Source organism: Phasianus colchicus, chromosome 1 (assembly GCF_987193195.1).
Source record: "Phasianus colchicus chromosome 1, bPhaCol1.hap1.1, whole genome shotgun sequence".
In the NCBI taxonomy this organism is placed as follows: Eukaryota; Metazoa; Chordata; class Aves; order Galliformes; family Phasianidae; genus Phasianus; species Phasianus colchicus.
In genome coordinates this window covers 85,352,512-85,374,037 of record NC_143436.1, presented here as the reverse complement: position 1 = coordinate 85,374,037, position 21,526 = coordinate 85,352,512, and the positions used below count along the sequence as shown (strand labels likewise).

The 21,526-nt window shown below is 38.5% G+C and overlaps 1 protein-coding gene across 1 annotated transcript in view; it reads right to left on the bottom strand.

Annotated features, from left to right (window-relative positions):
- CFAP44 (cilia and flagella associated protein 44) overlaps positions 1–21,526 on the bottom strand; it is a 52,626-nt gene that overhangs the window by 7,146 nt on the left and 23,954 nt on the right. The window contains exons 14-29 of the mRNA XM_031613059.2: positions 21,192–21,401; positions 20,190–20,300; positions 17,314–17,466; positions 15,346–15,561; positions 14,717–14,862; positions 13,644–13,914; positions 11,585–11,640; positions 10,999–11,161; positions 10,539–10,669; positions 9,416–9,609; positions 8,864–9,023; positions 8,123–8,294; positions 2,905–3,405; positions 2,160–2,363; positions 1,581–1,767; positions 492–602 (exon numbers count right to left, since the gene is read on the bottom strand). Coding sequence (XP_031468919.2) covers positions 492–602; positions 1,581–1,767; positions 2,160–2,363; positions 2,905–3,405; positions 8,123–8,294; positions 8,864–9,023; positions 9,416–9,609; positions 10,539–10,669; positions 10,999–11,161; positions 11,585–11,640; positions 13,644–13,914; positions 14,717–14,862; positions 15,346–15,561; positions 17,314–17,466; positions 20,190–20,300; positions 21,192–21,401 — 2,986 coding nt within the window. The remainder of the gene's footprint in view (positions 1–491; positions 603–1,580; positions 1,768–2,159; positions 2,364–2,904; positions 3,406–8,122; positions 8,295–8,863; positions 9,024–9,415; positions 9,610–10,538; positions 10,670–10,998; positions 11,162–11,584; positions 11,641–13,643; positions 13,915–14,716; positions 14,863–15,345; positions 15,562–17,313; positions 17,467–20,189; positions 20,301–21,191; positions 21,402–21,526) is intronic.

Below are 21,526 nucleotides of genomic sequence, written 5' to 3'. Positions count from 1 at the left end.
TTTTTCAAATAGAGAGAAGCCTAGCAACACGCAATTCCTACATAAAACCACAAGGTGGTAACAAAGAGCTTCATTCAACACTGCAGTAGGGTCCCCACATAACTTCCCCGAACAGGGATCCAGCTAGGCTTGGCAGCAGGTTTCCAGAGAGCAACTACAGCCTCATTCCAGCTCTACTCCTATGAGAAGCCTCTTCTCCCCAGAAAGCAGCTGTGAAACGGCAAATGGTTCTTCACACAAAATAATTAATTCTTAGCACTTAGCTAAGATTTATTTTTCCAAACTTTTAAATTATGGTACCCTATACCATCAGCATTTTCCTTATTTTCTCTGAGATTTCCTGGGGAGAAGTGCTGCAGCCAGGACTGCACACATTCTGGCCCTCTTTTGCATTAATGTGAAGAGAATAATGAAAAAATTCCTTTTTAAAAACACAGCACTGCTCTAAAGCTGAACAAGTAGTCAACCCAAGGAAATGACAGCTTAGCTACTCTCTGGGCAAACAGAGATATCAAAGATTTCCTCTTCAGATCCAGAATCTTCTTCATCACTCTCCAAGCTGGACTCTTCATCACTCTCCTCTTCACTCTCATCTTTTTCATCTGAAAGAAAATGACAGTATTGCAGACTTGTAGGATAGCCCCCAAATCCACTAGCTGTGCATTATGTGAATGTGCTAGTGAACACATCCCCAGTAATGCACACAAGATCACCTTAGTAATACACAGATTCAGGCACCTTTCAACTATGGCACTGATTTGATAACTTCACAGAAATAAATAAAAAAAAAAAAAAAGTGTGGGAGAGAGATCACTTTGTAGTGCCAAATGCATTAAAACACATAGGCATATTTTGGGGACTTTCTTCTATGATTTTTTCCTCTTTGTATGTGTATTAAGTATTTGGAATTTAAACCTTATAGGTTTACCATTCTACTATAGAGATTAAAAAACCAAGCAAAATACACAGAAGCACAAAACTGTCACAAAAACATAACTGTTGTCTGTGCTTTTTGGTAACCATGTCCCAGGTGAAAGCAAAAGCCAAGGCATTCTAATTCAGTTAGACTGCTTAGGCCTTTACAGATTAAAACCTGAGATAAATTAAATCCTTTCATAATTTGTTTAGTCTTGTGACTAATAGATTATTGCAGATTAGCTCTATGATCTCACATTAATCAATAGGCAGATTAAAGAAGAATGTTATGAATGTGGCAGATTAATCATTTTTCCTTAGCTCCAATTGGTTCAGCATAGGAAGTAGCTATTTAAAGCTTTGCCTCTTCTTCATACTAATTATCAATCCTCAGTATTGACATATAGCAAGTACATTCTAGGAGCTGTGATCAGACCAAATGTAATTATGTTAGAGACTGAATTACCATCGTCATCATTCAGGATGGCTCCCACAAAATATGGGTTGGTACAAAACCAGAACTTGGGTAGGTCTAATCTATTTGGTGTTTTGAACTGTGTTTAGTGTTGCAAGTACCCAGGGCTCCAGATAGACTGAGGCACATTTATTTTACTGCATGGAAGTATGTGTAAACAATCCAAAAGACAGGAACAATTATCTCTAACCTGTTTCTATTTTTCTATTTATGGAGCTGAATTTTTTCATCAGAACCTTGGTCAAAAAGTGGGCAGATTCATTGTTTTCTCCAAGGGATGCCTGGAAGCTGGCATAAAGAGCTTTCTCACATTCTTGAAGTTTTACAATTTCAGACTTTTTATCCTCCATCTGTGCAAGGCAGCTGTTCAGTTTTGACTAAACAACAAAAAAACCTTCTTTAGTCAAAAGGCACAAACTTTTATCTTTAATGTAGATAGAACATATCAATGAAGATCTGGAGATGCTACACTTGATTATCACTCTGAACCCACGCTCCAGTCAAGCAAAACTTAGAAGAAATTTCTTAATGAATATGACTTATCACTGATTCCACATCATGAAGATTGTGAAAAGATTAATGATTCAAAGTTTAAAACTACTATCATGGTTGATGATTGAGAGTTTCTTGTTTTCCAAAATTTGACACTAGATGCTGGATCAGTGCAAAAAGGAAGCAAAGAAAAGTTCCCATTTATTTTACATCTTCCTTCTGGCTTAGGCCACTCATTATCAGTACTGTTAATTGCAAAGACACGTAATCTACATACTTGCATGGCCTCCTGCTCACTCTGGAGGGTGTTAACATGCCCCTGGAGAATGCTCTCATTTTTCTCAGCATTCTTCAGGATAAGCAGCTCTTCAAACCAAGTGATGTAGCTCAAGTCAGCATATTTCATCTGCACATCTAGCTGCAGTTTCTTATGTCGCAGAAAGCGAAGTTCAGCATCAAAGTTGGTTACCAGTGCATTGATCTGGAGCATAAGAGAGGCAAATGAGTAACAGGGAAGGTGTTAGGATTGGAGCTAAACATATAAAGCTACAGAAAGGAGCATAGGGGAAAATTTCTCTCTGTCAAGTCAACTTAATCATGCTATGCCTTCTGCACATAGATGTGCATTTTAAGGAAGCTTTCCTGTGACCCTTGTAGGTTTAAAACCATTTTTGAAACCAGAGGGTCAACACAACTCATGTTTGTGAACAGCTGAATCCACGAATCCATGAAGTTGCAGTGATATTTCACTTTTTCTATTCATCACTTTTGAAATAATCTTACATTTTACTTTCCGTTTTTTTTGGTTTTTTTTTGCCACTGAGTTCAGAATTTCACAAAACTAAGGTCTGTTTTTCAAGTGATAACAGAGGTTGCTGTTACAAGTTTATACTGATTTACACTAGATAGCACTTTCCAGAAGTTCTGATAAGCAGTGTAGCTGCAGTTCTGAAAAAGAAGGAAGGGCTTTTATTTCTGAGTGAGATTGTTCAAAATGAAAAAAAAAAAAAATGTTTTCCTACCTTATTAATTAAGGTCTTCTGCAAGTACAGGTTTTTTATCTTCTCCTTCTTTAAAATTCCCAGTTCTATTTCAGTTGGCTCTGCTTTCTCAATTACAAAAATCTTTTGCTGCTCTGTGACCATAGACGACGATCTTTTCATTGTGTGTGAGCTTGCAGTCTGTTGTAAAGAGCCAGTTTCCTTATAGGAAGACTTATTAAAACTATGCCTAAATGCAACAGATGAGGGAGACTCTTCCAATTGTTCTTGAAGCTTTGCCTTGGCTGCCTGCTCCTCTTTGAATTTCAGTAGGATATCATGGTCATACTCAAATCTTTTTTCTGGAACTTCATCTGGGTGTAACTGAGGAATCAGGGGTAGGGGGAGACATTCTGATAAATCTAATGCTGCCTGCACGGATTTCAATTCTTGCAATAAACACTTGATTTCTTCAATAATAGAAACCTTCCAGTCCCTCAGTGACATAATCTGTTTGTTCATATTCAACTTCTTCTTATAGATCTGCAAAGGAAAAACAATTTTAGTAGGATTTCCCCAGTGACACGTGGTCTTCCCCAACACAAGTAGTAGTGAAGAGGCTTGTCGTACGTCTTTCTCTCTTTCCATACTAGCTTTCTTTTCCATAATATCTCCACAAATTAGTGTTTTTAAAAGAGAATTTTGAAATATCTCTGGTTTTAAAATCTTCAAAACCATCTCTCTAACTCTTCACAGAAAAGGCAAAGGAGCACAAAAAAGGCTTCCCCTGTCTCTTCTAACTTGATCGTGAATTTCTTTGACAGGAGATGTTGAAGTAGTTCAGAAAGCAGTGAAGATCAGTTGTGGGTGTTAGAAGATTAGTAATTGGGGCTGTCTCTCATTAAATACATCAAAAGCTGAGAGAGCATCTCAGCTTTGATACATGACTCTCTTTACATGTCATACAAACTGTATACGGAGACAAAGGAACTGTATTTAAGTCCTTTACTTTAACACTAACAAATGAACAGCTGTATAGAAATCTAGACTTCTGACATCATCCTTACAACAATGCAGTTTTCTTACAACTCCATAACATTTATGAAGAACACTGAAGTAGTCCTTTATGAATATAGGTTCTAGAATACAGATGTAATCCTTGTCAATAAAATATGTGAAAGTGATGTCAAAATCACAACCATTTCTTTCTTAATTGACTGCAGTGAAGTTCTGAATTTTCAAAGTAGAATAGGTAGCAAAATTAAAGATAAGAAAGCGAAAGTCAGATGCTTCTGGATTTAATAAAAAGCCAATATAAAATCAAAACAAATCCTATCCAGACTTTACAGTAATCCAGATTACCAAAGTCAATTCAGAAAACTTTGGCATTAGCTGAATAATTTTCCCCAACTCAAGATGAAGATCCACTAATGTGAGAAGTGACACTTACATGTAAGAATTGTGAATTAAACTGCCAAGTGCAGCAAAACTTGTTACAGTTTTTTTGCATCCTGCTTCTCCTGCAGGCAGAACCTCAATAATTCTGTATTCAGAATCCAGTAATAATAACTACATTGAGCATCATCATCAGTGATCTGCATGATTGGGCACTGTTCCCTCAGCAAGTTTGCTGAAAATATAAAATTGGGAGAAATGGTGGACACCTATCCTTGAAGATCTTCAAAAGCCACTCCGACATGATTTTGGACAGCCTGTTCTGGGTGTCCCTGCTTGAGCAGGTGGGTTGGATTGGATGACCTTCAGAGGTTCCTTCCAACTTTAGCCATTCTGTGACTCTGTGATAGCCATTCTGTGATAGAGACACTGCACTGATTTTCTCATTTCATATGAAATAATAATGGAATGAGATTTAACATTAATACACGTGGCTGAAACTTCTCTGATCTTTATAAAAAAATAACAATCTTATACAGCAATCATCTGAAGTAACTAGAATTCTTCACCTATATAAACCTTAGATTTATAACTAGAACTATTCATTTTTACTTGCATTGTCCTACTTGCATTGTTCATACTTGCATTCATTTTTACTTGCATTGTCCTACTGAGTTAACTACCCAGACTTGTCCTGGAGGTATTAGGGAAAGCTCCTCTGAGAACTCAATGAGGCCAACAGCCAAACTGAAGTGCCTCTATACCAGTGTACACAGTGTGGGAAATAAACAGGAGGAGCTAGAAACCGTGGTGCAATTGGGAAAGTATGACCTAATGACTATCACGGAAACATAGTGGGATGAACCCCACAGTTGGAACTCTGATTGAAAGCTACAGGATTTTCAGAAGGGATAGACAGGATAGGAGGTGTGGGGAAGTTGCCTTCTATGTTAGGAAGTGGATAGATTGCAAAGAGCCATGTCTGAGAAACAGCCATCAGGTTGAGAGCTTGTGGGCTAAAATCAAGGATCGTTCAGTAAAGGGCATCTAGTGGTTGGGGTCTGCTGCAGGCCACCTGGTCAGGGGGAACCTCTTGACGAGGCCTTCTTGCTTCAGCTGCAGGAAGTGTCGTGCTCCCAGGCTCTTGTCCTGATGGGGGATTTCAACGATCTGGATATCTTCTGGGATAGCAGCATGGTGGGTGGCAGACAATCCAGGAGATTCCTGGAGTCTGCTGAGGATAACTTCCTAGTCCAGGTATTAGATGGACCAACCTGAGGTGAAACCCTTCTGGATCTGGTGCTCACCAATGCGAAGGAGAGCATTAGAGAAGCATTAGAGAAGAAAATTGAAAGCAGTCTGGGCTGTAGTGACCATGTCCTGGTGGAGTTTGTGATCTTGAAGAATGCAGGCCTGAGTTTCAGGAGAGCAAACTTCTGGCTGCTCAAGGAATTGCTGGATGGGATCCCCTGGGAAACTCTCCTTAAGGACACGGGTACAGAACAGAGCTGGCAGCTCTTTAAGGACACCCTTCTGAGAGTGCAACAGCTCTCTGTCTCCCAGCAGAAGAAGTTGAGCAGGAGAGGCAGGTGAACAGCATGCCTGAGCAAGGACCTGCAGCTTAAACTGATGAAAAAGAGAGAAATGTACAGGAAGTGGAAACAGGGTTGTGTAGCTTGGGAGGAATACAGGGCTGTTGTCCTTGTGTGTAGAGACAGGATTAGGAAAGCAAAGGCGCAGATGGAACTGAACTTGGCGAGTAATATGAAAAATAACAAGAGGTTCTATAGGTACATAGATGGGAGGAGACAGGCCAAGGAGAGTGTTTCCCCTCCAATAAAAAGCAATGGAGAGCTGGTTTCCTCAGATACAGAAAAAGCTGAGGTACTCAGTGAGTGTTCTGCCTCACTCTTCACTGGTGGTCAGGCTTCCCGTATCTGCCAGGACCCTGAACCTCTAGGTGTGTGGGGAGTGGATTCCATCCCACTGTAACAGTCGAACAAGTCCAAGACCTCCTCATGAGACTGAATGTATATAAGTCCAGATGTAGCCAGATGATATCCATCCCAGAGATAGCTGGGATAGCATTCTGAAAGAGATAGCTGATGTGGTTCCTGACAGATCTTGCCTGACCAATCTGGTGGCCTTCTATGATGGAGTGATGGCTTTGATGGATGATGGAAGAGCAACGGATGTCATCTTCCTGGACTTCTGCAAAGCCTTTGACATGGTCCCTCACCACATCCTTCTCTCTAAATTGGAGAGGTATGGATTTGAAGGATTGACTGTTTGGTGGATTAAGAATTGGTTGGCTGGATGCAGATAAAGTGTTGTGATCAATGGTTCCATGTCTGGGTGGAGGCCAGTCACAAGTGCTGTCCCCCAGAGGTCGCTCTTGGGACCAGTGCTCTTCAACATCTTCATCAATGACATAGATGATGGCATTGAGTGCACCCTCAGCAAGTTCACAGATGACACCAAGCTGAGGGGTACAGATGACACAGCAGGGGGAAGAGAAGCCATCCACAGGGTTCTGGACAGGCTGGAGAAGTGGGCCCATAAGAACCTAATGAGGTTTAACAAGGCCGAGTGCAAGATGCTGCATTTGGGCCAGGGAAATCCCAGGTATTTATACAAACTGGGAGAAGATCTCCTTGAAAGCAGCCCTGCAGAGAAGGACAAGAAGCTGGACAAGCCAGCAGTGTGCACTTGCAGCCCATAAGGCCAACTGTGCTCTGGACTGCATTAAAAAAGGGGTGGCCAGCAGGGAGAAGGAGGTGATTGACCCCTTCTACTCAGTTTTTGTGAGGTCCCATGTGGAGTACTGTGTCTGGGTCTGGAGGCCCCAGCACAAGAAAGACGTGAAGCTCTTGGAACAGGTCCAGAGGAGGGCCACTAACATGATCAGAGGGTTGGAGCACCTCTCCTATGAGGAAAGGTTGAGGGAACTGGGCTTGTTTAGCTTGGAGAAGAGAAGGCTCCAAGGAGACCTCATTGTGACCTTCCAGTACTTGAAGTGAGTGTATAAACAGGAGGGGGTACAGCTGATTACATCGGTGTGTAGTGATAGGACAAGAGGGAATGGTTTAAAACTAAGACAGGGGAGGTTTAGGTTAGGTATTAGGAGGAAGTTTTTCACTCAGAGGGTGGTGACACACTGGAACAGGTTGCCCAAGGAGGCTGTGGATGCCTCATCCCTGAAGGCATTCAAGACCAGACTGGATGTGGCTCTGGGCAGCCTGGTCTGCTGGTTGGCGACCCTGCACACAGCAGGGGGGTTGAAACTAGATGATCATTGTAGTCCTTTTCAACCCTGGCCATTTTGTGATTCTATGATATCCAGTAACATTGTCACCACAGTACAATGTAAAACATGTCTTATGAGTAGAAGGGGGCAGTAGAAGTCACAAGAAAAGCAATAATGATACATTAAACATCTGAGATACTGGGCCTTTGTGGTGAAAAGACATTAATAGCTGTAGGAGCCCTGATACAGGAAGGTGGCTCCAAAACACCATTTCCCAGGAAGATTCCAATACTTAGTTCTTAGTGATTTATTGTTCAAGTGCAACATGAAGACATTATGCTAAAAAGACCTGCTCCTGCTCACATCCCTGTTTTTGTAAAAACATTTCATGATAGGGATTATTTAGCTCAGTGTTATAAGGAAAGCATATTGGTCACTAGATAGTGAGACTTTAAGAATTAAAGAATACATGTTCCTGCTGAAATAGCTGAAAAAGGTAACTTCTTTGCTTAAAAAGAGCTAGCTGAGTGTTATCCTGGATTGGTTCAGTGACTATTAAACTATCCTCCCTCCTGTGAAAAAAGAAAAATACCCACATTGGTGAAACAGTTCACATACCAGCACTTCCAGGGATGCAAGCTGCATCGTCTTCTTTTCAGTGCTCATATACTGGGTGACTCTGTAATTAGTGGCAGTTTTCAGCTTGTAATACCCCATGTTTTCCTGCGCTTCTTTGATGGCCTGAACATCTCCGGGATCCTCATAGTCATCCCTAGGCTTGCTTTTATATCTGGTAGGTACAAAGGAAAGCCGAACTTCAAGACAGAAGGTACAAAATGGCCCTGTTTTGTATATCTGTATGTTTTTTATCTTAAAGTCTATCAGTGTGCAGCACAGAATGTCTGATCCTATGTTATCAAATCTTCAGTAACCTTAAAAGCTTTGTGCTCTGACTTTACATTGGTTCCATTTTCTGCTAGTAGCCTTGAAGTGCAACTAACTTAACCCACAGCTGTTGCAGTGTGTGGTATATATGGTGAGAGAAGGGTTAACTGAGGAGGCTAACAGTTCACATTTCACTAGGTCATGATTGATTTATACCTCTTAAGCCTTATCTGAAGATGCATTTACCTAGCTGAACTCATTTTTTTAAATGTTTTAGAAGAACCATGGAAAATAACTGAAAGGTTTTAATTGTCTCTTGACACTCTGAGGTATAAAAAGACTTATATATTTTAATTACGTCCATCAGGAACATAGGAAACTGGGCAGAGATATGATAGTGCTGTATGACAGCTAAACAAGAACACCTGACAAGAAGCAGAACTAAAAGGACTCAGAGTCCAATTAAAGACTCACAGTTTTTCCCACTCCTCCTTCCTCTTCATTATCTTAGCTTTCTCCTTGTCAGATTTCTCAACAAGTCTTCTGATTTGCTCACGTTTTCTTTCTATGAAACGTGTTGTTGGCTTTTGGATCTTTGACATCAGTTTATCAGCTTCCTCCTTGATAATTTTAGCTTTTGAAACAAAAAATAATCACGTGAAGATGTAAATATCATGCAACATAGTATATTCTAAACTATCAGGAATCTCCTGGGAATGCTCCTGTTAGGCTGGTGTTGATCAAGGCAGTTCCACTGCAGTGGATGTTCTGAACACATTCAAGTTCTCTGAGATGACTCAGTCAAGTTCTTCCCACTGGGTTGATAACCGATTGCTGACATTGGCTTAAATGTAGAAAGCACTGTATGTAGGTAGGTACTAAAAACCATACTGTAGTTATATTTCTTTATCTGTATCTAGAGAAATTATCATTTCTTTAGCCTGGACTCAGGAAAATGAACAGAAATGAAAGACAAAAACTTACTACTGTTAATCTGCAAAAGGTCATAATTAGCCCTATGCTTACGCTTTCTATCTCTGGTGATCTCCTTTTTTTTCTCTTTTTTCCATGCCCGTTTAAGTACTGTCTTCTTCCAAGATGGACGTTCCTTATCTTGGTAGTACTTCTCAGAGACTGCTACAAGTCTATAGGTGGAAATCTGATGATTGCTTTGAATAGCATGAACAACAACAGTTTCAAATTCCAGTGAGTCTCGAAACCTAAAAAGTCAAATTAGACAAAACTGTCTGATGCCAGTAGGTGCAACCTACAATTTTTCCTTCACAAAAAGGACCTGAGTAATGCAATTTACTTAGTACATATACAATTATTACATATAAATACATATCAATGTAGTGACTAAGTAAGAGCATGATGACACGTGACATCATCTATTGACTTTTATCCAGTCTAGGAATAGAGATGCTCAAGAATAAATGCATTAACACTGTTCCCAATATCAAAACTTACACCAGGTTCTTCATGAGTAAGTGTCATCTTTCATTAAAGGGTGGTTAAAAATAACTATATTCATTCACCTCTTATGCAGTCATACACTAAGTGTGACTAAGGTATCTTTGTTATTGTGTATTATTTCTGTTGTGGATTTACTGTTATGAATTCATCTTTTGCCATAAGAAGATAGACCAAAAATGAATCTTGCACTTAAACTTCTGTTCTTGAGGAAGCTCATGTTATAACTTCAAGGTGTATAGAGAACATTGTTCTAGCAGTGACACTGACAGACATGCAGCATACCTAAAAAATGGGTTCATTTCATAGGTTGGTCTTCATAGTTCCAATAAGAGTTCCAGAGTCTTAGTCCCCTTACTGGCAAAATCCCAAGCAAACTTATTGCCTCCCCCCAAAAAAGACTGTTTTTCTTCATATAGAGATAAATTGGAATTAAGACACTTCCTCAATTTGCATATCTGAATTTTGACCAGAGATTCAAAAGAAGGAAGCACATCCAAATATCAATATATACTCTTGTGTATTTTTCAAGTCAAATAAGGACTGAATCATTAATAAAGAAAAAAAATTTTGACTCTGTAAATGAAAAAAAAACAACACCCAAATTTTTCTACTTTGTGCAACAATAAGCCCCGTGGCAAGGTCAACAGGAGAGGTAGAAAAAAGCACTACTTACCAATTCTGTAATTTCTGCAGTCCAATCAAGTGTTTCTCATGCTCCCAAGCTAGTTCCTTTTCCACTAATTGGATTCTTTGTGCAGTCTGCCTATTCAGCTCCTCAAAGACCCTACGGTCCATCTCATACTGCTGTAGAAACACAGAAAAGCCAGCATCACATTATCCTAACAGTTGGCTTTTGCTAACAAATATTTTTGCCCTGATGTTAAGAGTTTCATGAACATTAACACAATCCTTTATTTCAAGAGCTATTCAGATCTCCAAAGAAAGCCACATTTTTTTCCCCACACACTCTTCTTAAATGGCACAAATCATCAGTCATGATTCAAAAGTCATGACAAATTATGTAATTGAGTATACTAGCCCATAGCACTGGACATCTTTGACCCCAACATATTAGGCATCAACATTTTAGAGGGTTTCTTTAACAGCAGATGACTTTTGAAAAGCAAATGAACCTCTCTTTGCAGTTGCATGTGCTTTGGTAACTCCTGATTCTTCTGAAGCAGAAAAAGAAATTCCTGTCTTAGAGCTATTAACTCCTCTCTTTTCTTGCTTTTCTTGTCTTCAGCTTCTTTCATGATCCGTTCATACTCCTTTTTTTGCTTGACTTCCTCAATGCTGAAAATGCAAGAAGGAAATGGTATTATCACAATGAATAGAGGAAAGATTACAATTTATGTAACCTTTTAGAGTTCCCTGACAGCCTTAAACTTCAAGGGGACTCAATATCTCTGAAGGTAACTTAGAAAGAAGCCAACTTACTGTATACTTACATTGTTTTAACATCATAGAGCTTTGGCTTTGACCCTGTGTTATCTGAAGTTACATAACTCTCAGAGCGATATATTTGAATTATTTCCACAGAAAAGTAGAAGACATGGAGGAAAAACCTGAAAAAACTTTGTATGTAATGAGGAAATGACCCAAACTGAGAGTGATCAACTCCTCCCTTCTCTTAACAGCCAAAAAGAGAAATGTAGTCTGAAGAAAGAGCTGCTAATGCTTGGAAATCTCTTTCAACGTTATTCAAACATCTCTTACTTGCAAGCACTGGGATCCTCAATGTCTTCAGCAGCCTTCTCCTTCAGTAGACCCATCTGAAATAAAAATGTCTTGCCTTTAAACAAACAATAATAGTTGTAACAGACAATAAAGCTTTTACAAAGATTAAGATAGAATTCCAATTTTTTTCCTCACAAAATCAGAAGAAATCTTCATATCAATACTGCTACAGAAGTCTTAAGTAACAGGTTGTATCATTTCAAGAACGAGAAACAATTTTAAGTTAGCTTACATGTAAAAGAACAACTGGAGCTGAGTTCTTTGTGACAGAGCAGAAGTCCTGTATTCTTCCCATCAACATTAACCTCTACATCACTGCTTGTCCCAGATTCACTGTCCCATAACATTTTTGGTTCTTCACTGCACAGACTCCACAATTATATATAATTCTCCTGTCCCCACTAACTGCCAGGCTGACAAGACACATCCTATCCCAGGCTAATTCCAAGTTACAAGTGCAATTCATTTGGTTTGCTTCTGCTGACTGTGCAATGAGTTCCCAATTGTTAGCTGCTAGGAATGATGGATGGACACTGCAGTCATACAAGCTGCATTTCCTCAGGAAATCATGCTTTAAGACATGAGGGTGGCCTATCATTTTACAGTGAATACACTGGTACTAAATTGATCTGTAATTTAACTTGATTAGTTTCAGAGGACTTATATTTGATTCTCTAGGAATCTCATTAAGTTTAATTATGATGGAATTTAAAATATCTTCCACATGATTTAAAACTCGAATAGATACTTAACGAAGATTTACTTCCCTATCAGGATGGTCATTAAGCAACATTGCTAGCCTGCATAATAGCAATTAACCATAAAGATCTTTATATAGGGCTATTTATATATTTGGAATGCTAAAACTATATATGCAATATAATTGCATATTAATTACTACTTGTAAAATTGGGGCTAGTAAGGCTCTGATACCACAGGTTACAATCATTCACTTTGTTTAAGAAAATAATTTTTAGTCTATTTTCAGTGCTAAATATTCTTCAAATACAGGTCAAGAATTTCCACTAGCATGAACAATATAACCCAAATAACTAAAATCCCAATTTCCTCTCTGTCTCCTCACTAAGAATCTTTCAAGCAGTAGTTACTGACTAATATTAAAAATATTTTAAAGTTTGTTTTATGCTGATACTTATATTTTTAAGGTATACTGAATACATAATCATTACAAAATTAATTGCATATGATAGCACTTCCTTACTCCAAAGTTTTAATTGCTTCTTTCAAGTTAGTTTTGTTTCGTTCAAGCATTCAAAAAAATTTTAAAATGTGTGGTTACTGATATGTCTCTCTTTTTGCATATTATCAGTAGAATACTTGTTATCAAGTTCTGGTGTCATCTCTTCAAACCTGCTAAAGCTAAACAGCTGCACAGAGATTACGGACATCTGCAAAATTATTACAACGAATGCTGTGAACGACTGAAAAAGGAACAAGATCATCATCATGCTATGCTATTTTGCAAATTTTAAAAAGTCCAACTTGTGAGTTGTATATTAATGGTACCAAAGGCATTGAGAAACTATACAATTGGCATCTCCCAGTACTAATTTTGGAATCCCCATACAGAGCAGAATCATACTCTACTGGAATAAAATCCAAGAGAGACATTAAGTATGCCATATCCTTTTGTTTTTTTCATTTTAGTTATGCCTGTGATTACATTTTCAAGTCAGAAAAAGACAGTAGAATATTACATATGAGCCACATACACTATGTGTACTGGGAGAAAAACATGAAAGGTTGAGAAGGAGCAATGCAGTCATATTGCCTTTTGACTAGGAAAGGCTTTGCAAGAACTCTTCTTCCAAATTGTTCGGGAAATCTTAGCTTTTGCTATGAAAGATCTATGATGCCAAATTATTGAACTGGATTATATCCATTTGCAGTAGCTTCATAGGCCTAATTCACTGAAATAAGTTAGCAGGGCATGTATTCAAAGTTGTTTTGGAACCAGAGATGCAACAATCCATACAATAAAAACGAGAGTTTGGGGGATTTTCATTTAGTGACTTACCCTAGGAGGAGGGATTTTGGCTTTTAGTTCTTCGTGAACATCCTCTGGAGACAAGATGTTGAAGGTAAAAATGTTCCCATCTCCTCCACAGGTAATCAGAAACCTATCATCATAACTACAGCAGATCCCCCGGATCTGTCCATAGTCATTATCATGTAAGCTGAATGACCAGTATGCCTTCAGGGTGCTCACTGAGAGGTCTTTATCTCGGAGAGGGTAAACACGCAGGGCACCATTCTGCATCCCACAGAACATCAGTAGTCTGCTGGTACTGTCAAATAAGAAACCAGGAACAGTAATACAATGTAACTTGCAACAAGTAAGCACAGTACTTCTAAAGAAGAGATAATCTAGCTGAATAAATAGACTCTTCCCAACTTCGTGAACAGGCAGCAAAGCATTTGAACAATTTAAAGTATGTGTGGTATTACTACATACTTTTTTTCAAGTCAGCTGGCTTCTCAGTAATGTTCTAGCATCTGCTGGGTATCACAGAACAAGTCTCAGCCCTAAATTGGGCAATGTAGCAGATAGCTAGTGCAGAGTTAGAGAATCAGTTTTCCTTCCCAATCTCCATCTTGTGCAGATAGCGGCCAAGTAGAATGCGGACAGCTGTGGATTAAAGTCTGAACTAAACCTGCCTCCTAAGATGTAGATCATATTTAGCCTTACAGGGAGCCCTAACACTGGGATTCTGAAAATAGCTCACCCTTTTCATCCATACTATTCACAGAATGTCCTGAGAAGCCTGTATTCTTTGGACAAAGGAAATGGACTGATCCCTCAATATTCTCCTTGAGAGCTGTGTCCTTTCTTTGCTAACTAGTGAAGAGAACCAATGGTGATCTACAATTCAAGCAGAAGGGTAGCAGAGGCTTCTAATGGTTCTCCAGTAATCATTAAGTAAAAATTGGTGCCAAAAGAACTAGGAAGAGTTCCTGTACACTTGAATTGACCCACAATTGAAAAGGGACCAAGTGGTGTACACACTCCTCCTTTTCAAGTGCAGTTTCAAGCATTTGAAAAGTATAAAGCTTAATAACAAAGTTATCTTTTACACTAAACTGTTTTACCAGAAGGAGATCTGGTGGATGGGGTTGTCATCAGTGTCCTCAATAGGAATCACTTCAAAAGGTTCATCTTGCCTGTTTTCAGGGTCTTCTTGGTGTTCATCTGATGAGAATGCACAGTGATAAAGGAAACCTGAGTCATATCCACCCTGAAGTGAAAAAACATAAAGAAATGGTAACAAAAGAACACTGAAACAGCTGGATGCAATTTTCTGTATAATATTTCTCTTTCTTAAGGATAGCTTAAAAAACACGTCTAGAGAACCTATATACCCACAGAGAAAATCTGTAATTATGACTGGCATTACAATCCAGCCTGCCAATATGTTAAGATTCTACTTCCTACTAGAAAGGGAGCAGGTTATTCTTTTTGCTCATTCAGGTGTCATGAAGAACACTAACTGAAAAATTTCTGAATTGGACTAACACTACTGGTTTACTTCAAAAAGATCATTGAAACCATCAACTGCAATGGGAATTCTGTATTCCAGAGACTGCAGGCTTCAAATCATGACTTTCTGAAGACACTCAGATGAGAGTGGAATGTTGCCATATCTTGCAATCAAAGCAACTTAAAAAAAAAAAAAAAAAAAAAAAAAAAGGAAAAGAAAAAAAAAGAAAAAAGGATTTACCAAGGAAAGCCAAAACTTCCCAGGTGCTGAATAAAACCCACAGAGAATGGGGCTGGGCTCCTCTGGTATGTAGATTGATGGCAATGGCTCTTCTTCTTCAGGTTCTTCTTCTTCTTCCACCTCCTTTCCCATCTCCTGTAGCTGCTTTATCCATTCGAGTTTTGCTTTTTCCTTCTCTTGCTTTTTTCTCTCCCTCAGTGCAATCTCCTCTTCCAGCTGTTAAAACAAGCAGTGAAACATAGAGATATGAAACCAACATAATTCATGAATTACTACTGAAGTAGTATCATAAACAAAATTCAAGGTGATTCTGGCATTACATACACAGAAAGATAAATATCTTTTCCTTCAACTAATCAACCAAACCTCATGGGAGGTGGGATTTAAACACTCCAAAGTGTTTAAATCAGATCCTTGGAAACAGAAGCCATTCTGCATAAGAAGCAGACTTCAGCATTTCTTTAGGGGTGGTTATTCCCAATATTAACCACTGTTAGTATGCTACTTATGCAGAAATCCTCTTGGAAATGATAAAAACTACCTGGAAAGCTGAAGTCAGATTTTAGATTCTAAGATGTCACTGATGTATATACAGTAAAAGAGAGAAACTGTAACGGACTCGACTTCTTAAAACTGAAGGGTGGACACATAAAGTCTTTACAACATCCTTTCCATTCAAGCCTCCTTGAGCAAAAACAAATAACCAAAAAATTGTCTAGAACAGGTTTTTCCTGTTCTAGAAAATATTTGATAGAAAGTCATAGAGAAATGCCTGGAAAGGGTCTCAAAAGATTGTTCTTTTGTCCCAGAGCAGCATAAGTTGAACCTACTCTAGTATGTGTTGATATTTGTCTGATCTACACTTTATCAATCTCCTGCTTTGGTGATTCCATGGTCTACGTAAACTATTTCAGTGCTGCACCGTCCTTACTGTTACATCTTTCCTTACATATTATCTAAAACATTCTTGTTGCAACTTATTGACCTATTCTCCCAGAGGAATGAGATGACAACATTTTCTATTTTCCTAAGACTTACTGTGTCATATACATGTGTATAAATTTATATTTATATTGTTCTCTTTTGACTAAAACAAAACTGCAAAAAAACTCAGCACACAATACATTCAATCTTTTCTTAGACACGTATGCTAACCTTGTGGTTCTTAATTGAGAAAACTACCACAGTATCTTTATCCTGAATGTCAACATCCTCCTAGCCATAACAAGAAATGAGACTTTGTCTGACATTCAGTAATGCACTGCTCAGAATACAGAAGCAGTGAACAGTAAAAGCTGGTTAACAAAAAATACCCAGATAGGCTGCTAGGATAATGGTAGATTGAACGCTGGACTGAAAGTCTGCTCACTGCAGTTGTGCTCTTGAGCCTAAGAGCAACTTTGTTTCTAATTTCCTGAAATTAAAAGATAGCTGACAAGTGGCATAACACTTTTGTTTCTTCACATCTTCTACAGAGCTAGTTTTTATTCAGAAATACATAGATTTCAATACAGAAGGTAAAAATGTCCCTTTTAAGTTATTACAACATAAAAAATTGGAAACAGATAACTGCTGAAAATAAAAAAAAAAAGCTTCATGTTTGCCTCAAAGTGACCACATAAGTGCCTTATGACTATTCAAAAGAATTTGCTGCAGGGCTAACATCAAATAAAGAAACATACTTTTTCTAAAAATTACCAAAATAAAAATATTTTTAAAAACTAATGTGCTTACTTCACTTTCACTAATGTTTAATCAAAACACACAACATGTTTTCAGTGTGATGCATTTTATATTTGAACGAACAAACAACTTGAAATTTCAAATGTTGAAATGGACCCCACCTTGCTTTCCCTTCTAAGAAGCTTAGCCAAAATCCTGCACTTCAATACAGAGAGTAGAAACTACTGGAGGAAGCTTTGTCTTCTGAACATAAATATGGAATTTTTCCAAAGGAGACTTCTTTACCTTGATTCGGGATTTAATGCTATAAAAATGAAAGTACTGTGTTGGCAGATTTTTGATATGGTAGGTGGATGCTGTTTCCTGTTTCTCAAGGAGAGGGGCAGGAACCTGGAGAACATATCCATTCTCACAAAGGATGAGAAGCATGCTCGCCACCTACACAAAAATACAAAAAATACAAGTATGGGGCAGGTGTATATTTTTTTTAATTGAGAGAAATGGGAAAAAGTCAGTAAAGTAGATGAACCTTCTCAAAATCAAACTCCAGTCAGGAGACATTAGGTCTTAACTATTGTTATTTGATTGGATATTCTTACATGGACACCAGAAACCAGTGAACTTCTCTTATATGAGGGCTGCTCTGAAAGCTATACTTCCTATCTTATTATGTCGGCCCATGACATCAGAAGTGGCTGTTGGTGGTATGGCAGTAGAGGTGGAACCTTCCCACTAATATTCCCTTACATTTTGTTGCTATTGGGTCTAACATGGAAGTGTGGATAAAGCAAAGTTGTGGAACTGAATTCCTACATGAGGAAAAAATGGCACCCACTGGCATTCATTGGCACTTGCTGAACATTTATGGAGACCAAACAGTGGATGTGCATACAGTGAGGCAATGATGGTGACATCAACATGAAAGACGAGCCATGTTCTGGATGGCCATGCACAGCTGTCACATCATGAAATGAAGAGCGTTTTGATTAGCTCATCTGTGAGAATCAGAGGATTACAATCAGGGAACTGTGTACAGAGCTGAAGATCAGATTCAGTACGTGGGAAACAGTGGTAGCAACATCACGAAGTTTGAGCCAGATGTGCTCAAACTTTCCACAGGTTGGGTCCCACAAGTGCTCACACTGCAAAAAAAGTCCAAGTCCTCAGCTGATAAAGTGATGTGCACTCTCTTTTGGGATAGCAAAGGGGTCATCCTCCCGGATTTCCTGGAACCCAGACAAACCATGAACTCTGACCTCTGACCACTTCATTGAGATGCTGACTAAACTGAAGGCTTGAACTTCCAGAGTCAGGCTAGAGAAGAAGACATTCTTTCTCTGGCAACACATTAACACTGGGCCTCATACCAATTTGAAAACCACGGAACACATTTGCCAGCCTTAGTTGGACTGTCCTACCACATCCACCATATAGTCTGGATTTGGCACCTTCTGACTTTCATCTGTTTGGGTCAATGACAGATGGACTGCATAGGCAACATTTTCCTAGCAACAATGCTGTCATAGAGGCTATGAAACACTGGATTGCTTCTGCTAGTGTAGATTTTTCCTCTTGTTCATCACTGGTGAAAATGCATGGCTAATGGCAGTGATCATGTTGCAAAGGAGTGTTTTGTAGCTGAGAATTTGCTCTATCAAATAGTGTTACTGTGCTCTTTGTATCTGTTACACTTTCCATAGAAATAAATAGGAGATGGTATTTTGTAGTGACCTCCACACATGTATCCGAGAAAAATCTAAGGAACTGAAAAACTCCTTGCCTTATACAAAATGGCTATTATACTGAACACCATCGAGTAGGAAGAATCATAATATATTGGGAGTCTGGTAAATTTAAAGATAAATCTGGCCCAGAAATTAGGAGCTGAGTTTTTGTTTTGATAAATGCTTGAAAATTTGTATGCTTCTATGATTTTAAATCCTTTAATACCTTCAAGACTGGCCTGGGAATCTTGCCAAATGCTATTTAGCTTAAGTTTGTTTGCTTTTCTTAATTGTTGATACATGCTGATTCCTTTAAAATGCCAGGTCAGGAAGAATAGACAAGGTGAGGGTAATAATTATTTCGTATTTTGAGAATTTATAATGCAAGTCTGTACATGGTTTCAATTTTCATAAGCTATCTGGAGAACAGAGAGATTACCATCTGACCCAACACTAAAAATGTGCCAGGGGATATATTAGCTATGGAAACCTTAATGAGGAATCATATCTTCTATAAAATCTCATCCTTAAAAACACATTCATTAAACATATAGTGTTTAATTACCAAGGTGCTTATTTAAAGAGAAAAAAAAAACACTCTGATGCTTGAATTATGTTTAATAAGCATTCACATCTAGCAGTGGAGACCTATTACTTGTAATAAAAATTACTTGGAGGAATGTGACACATCAAAAACATGATGGGTACTTTTCTGGTAGTAAGAAGCATCTTGTCCTCAAGCAAAGGACCCCAAATGTAACTGTTTGACCAAAACCTGTCAGATCTGCTGTAAGATAAAGTTCATGCTAGCAAGAGCTCTTTTCCCAGCGCAGTTTTTATCTGCTCTCAAAAAACAATCAATAATAGTTGAAGTTTGCCATTGTAAAGCATTATAATGCATCCTGGTGGCCACTTTGTCAGTATTAAATGTAGTGAACTATCTTCCTTCTAAATAACAATACTGGACCAGCAAAAAATTCACGTTACCATAATCACATCAAATTTCTAAAGTACTATCAAGAATCTATTTGTTTATGTCACTGAATGACAATGAATACTTAGCATAAGTTCAGAGAAACACACAAAAATTTTCTTAATGTGCTCTCAAAGTTTTGTCTACAACTCCAAATGATTGTATTAATGTTGGCAAAATGCAAAGGCTTGCTAGTTCAAGGCAGGTACTCAAAATACTGCACAAAATTCTGTGGCTTATCTATGTTACTGCTCTTGATTATGCAAAGTCCAACATTTATCCAAAGTGACTGAACTAGAGGTACAGCTACACAAAAATCTATCTTTCATTCTAAAGGTGTGTAGAAAAAAGCAGCAAAACATGTTTTGCACTGTGTACAGAGAACGTAGCTAGGTTGATGGACCTTCACTGGTTTTCATTCTGACATGGCAGAGAAAGAAAACAAACAAGCGTGCATTACTCACGTGTGAAGGTGGAGACCACTGTAATGCCTGCACAGGCCCAGGGACGTGGATGAATCCTATTGGCTTGTATTCATCTTCAACAGCAAAAAAGAAAACTGTTTTGTCTTTACTCTGAAGGGAAAAAAAAAAAAGGAAAAAAATGATCATTACTGATTGAAGGCTGACAAAACATCTGAACAATTCTAAGTACTGTGTAAAACACATCCTTCAGATGTTCTTTGGCTAGATGAAGGGATTCGTAAGCGCCTTAGAAGTTAGAATTGGATTTTCATGATTACAGTTTGGGGGAATAATAATCCTGCTCAACTTCCTCTAGACTGCTGAGTGGAGCTGTAAGTCTCAGTTGCCCTTACAAGCCTCTCCTGGCATCTCAATTTAGGCACCTTTTGCCCACTGCTCCAGGAACTCACTTAAAGGTTAGGCTCAAGTCTTCCGCCCTAGCCTGAGCTATGTCAGAGGTATAGCTGTTCACAGCCTTGTATTCTGATGTTCCCAAACTGTTGTGTGGATTTCCTGTTTTGATCTCTGATGTGGCTTATTACCTGTTTCCAGTTTTCTGACTGGGAATCATTTCAAAGCCTAGCAGACACACTGACAAACTGATCAGTTGATCTTGTTGTAATGCAAAACAGTGTTGGGTATCTACTGGTGTTCTACCAAGCTGGTGTACAAATGGACTTGCTTTTACTAGATGCAAGATACTACTAGACTAATTCAAAAATAAGCCAAATGCATCTTCAAAAGGGATTATAGAATTCACATTAAACAATCCAGTAATTCAAAAAACAAATTGTATGTACTGCATGATTGCTTTCCTTCAGGAAACAAAGCATGTGCAAACAGATCCTTCTCTTCCCCTGGCACTACTGAGAAGTACAAGAAGAAATCAACAGCAATAACAGAAGTATAACTGCATTGCCTATGACCAAAATTTGCCTTAACTCTTTAAATAATCTTGGAAGTTGTTGTTTAATAAAAATAAACAAAGGAAGTAATACATACCCCTGTGGCAAAGACTTCTCCATTTCGTTCATACGCCAAGGCTGTAACTGCAGTAGTATGAGGTTTAAAAGCTTGTTTCAGATTTATCTCTGCATTTCTTATATTGGGCCGTTCTGCAAGAGTGGGAAGTCCTTTGGGATCATAAACTTCAATAATGCGGACAACACCATCTTCAAACCCCACAGCAATTAGACTTCCTGTAGGATTTACCTTTGAATGGAAGAATGAAGAAAAAAATCAAACTTCAGGGAGTTTAGAATAATAATCTGTATGTCACGTGTTCTGCTGTTAACTTGTAACTCATCTTACATGTATGTGACAAGGGAAATTTTGTT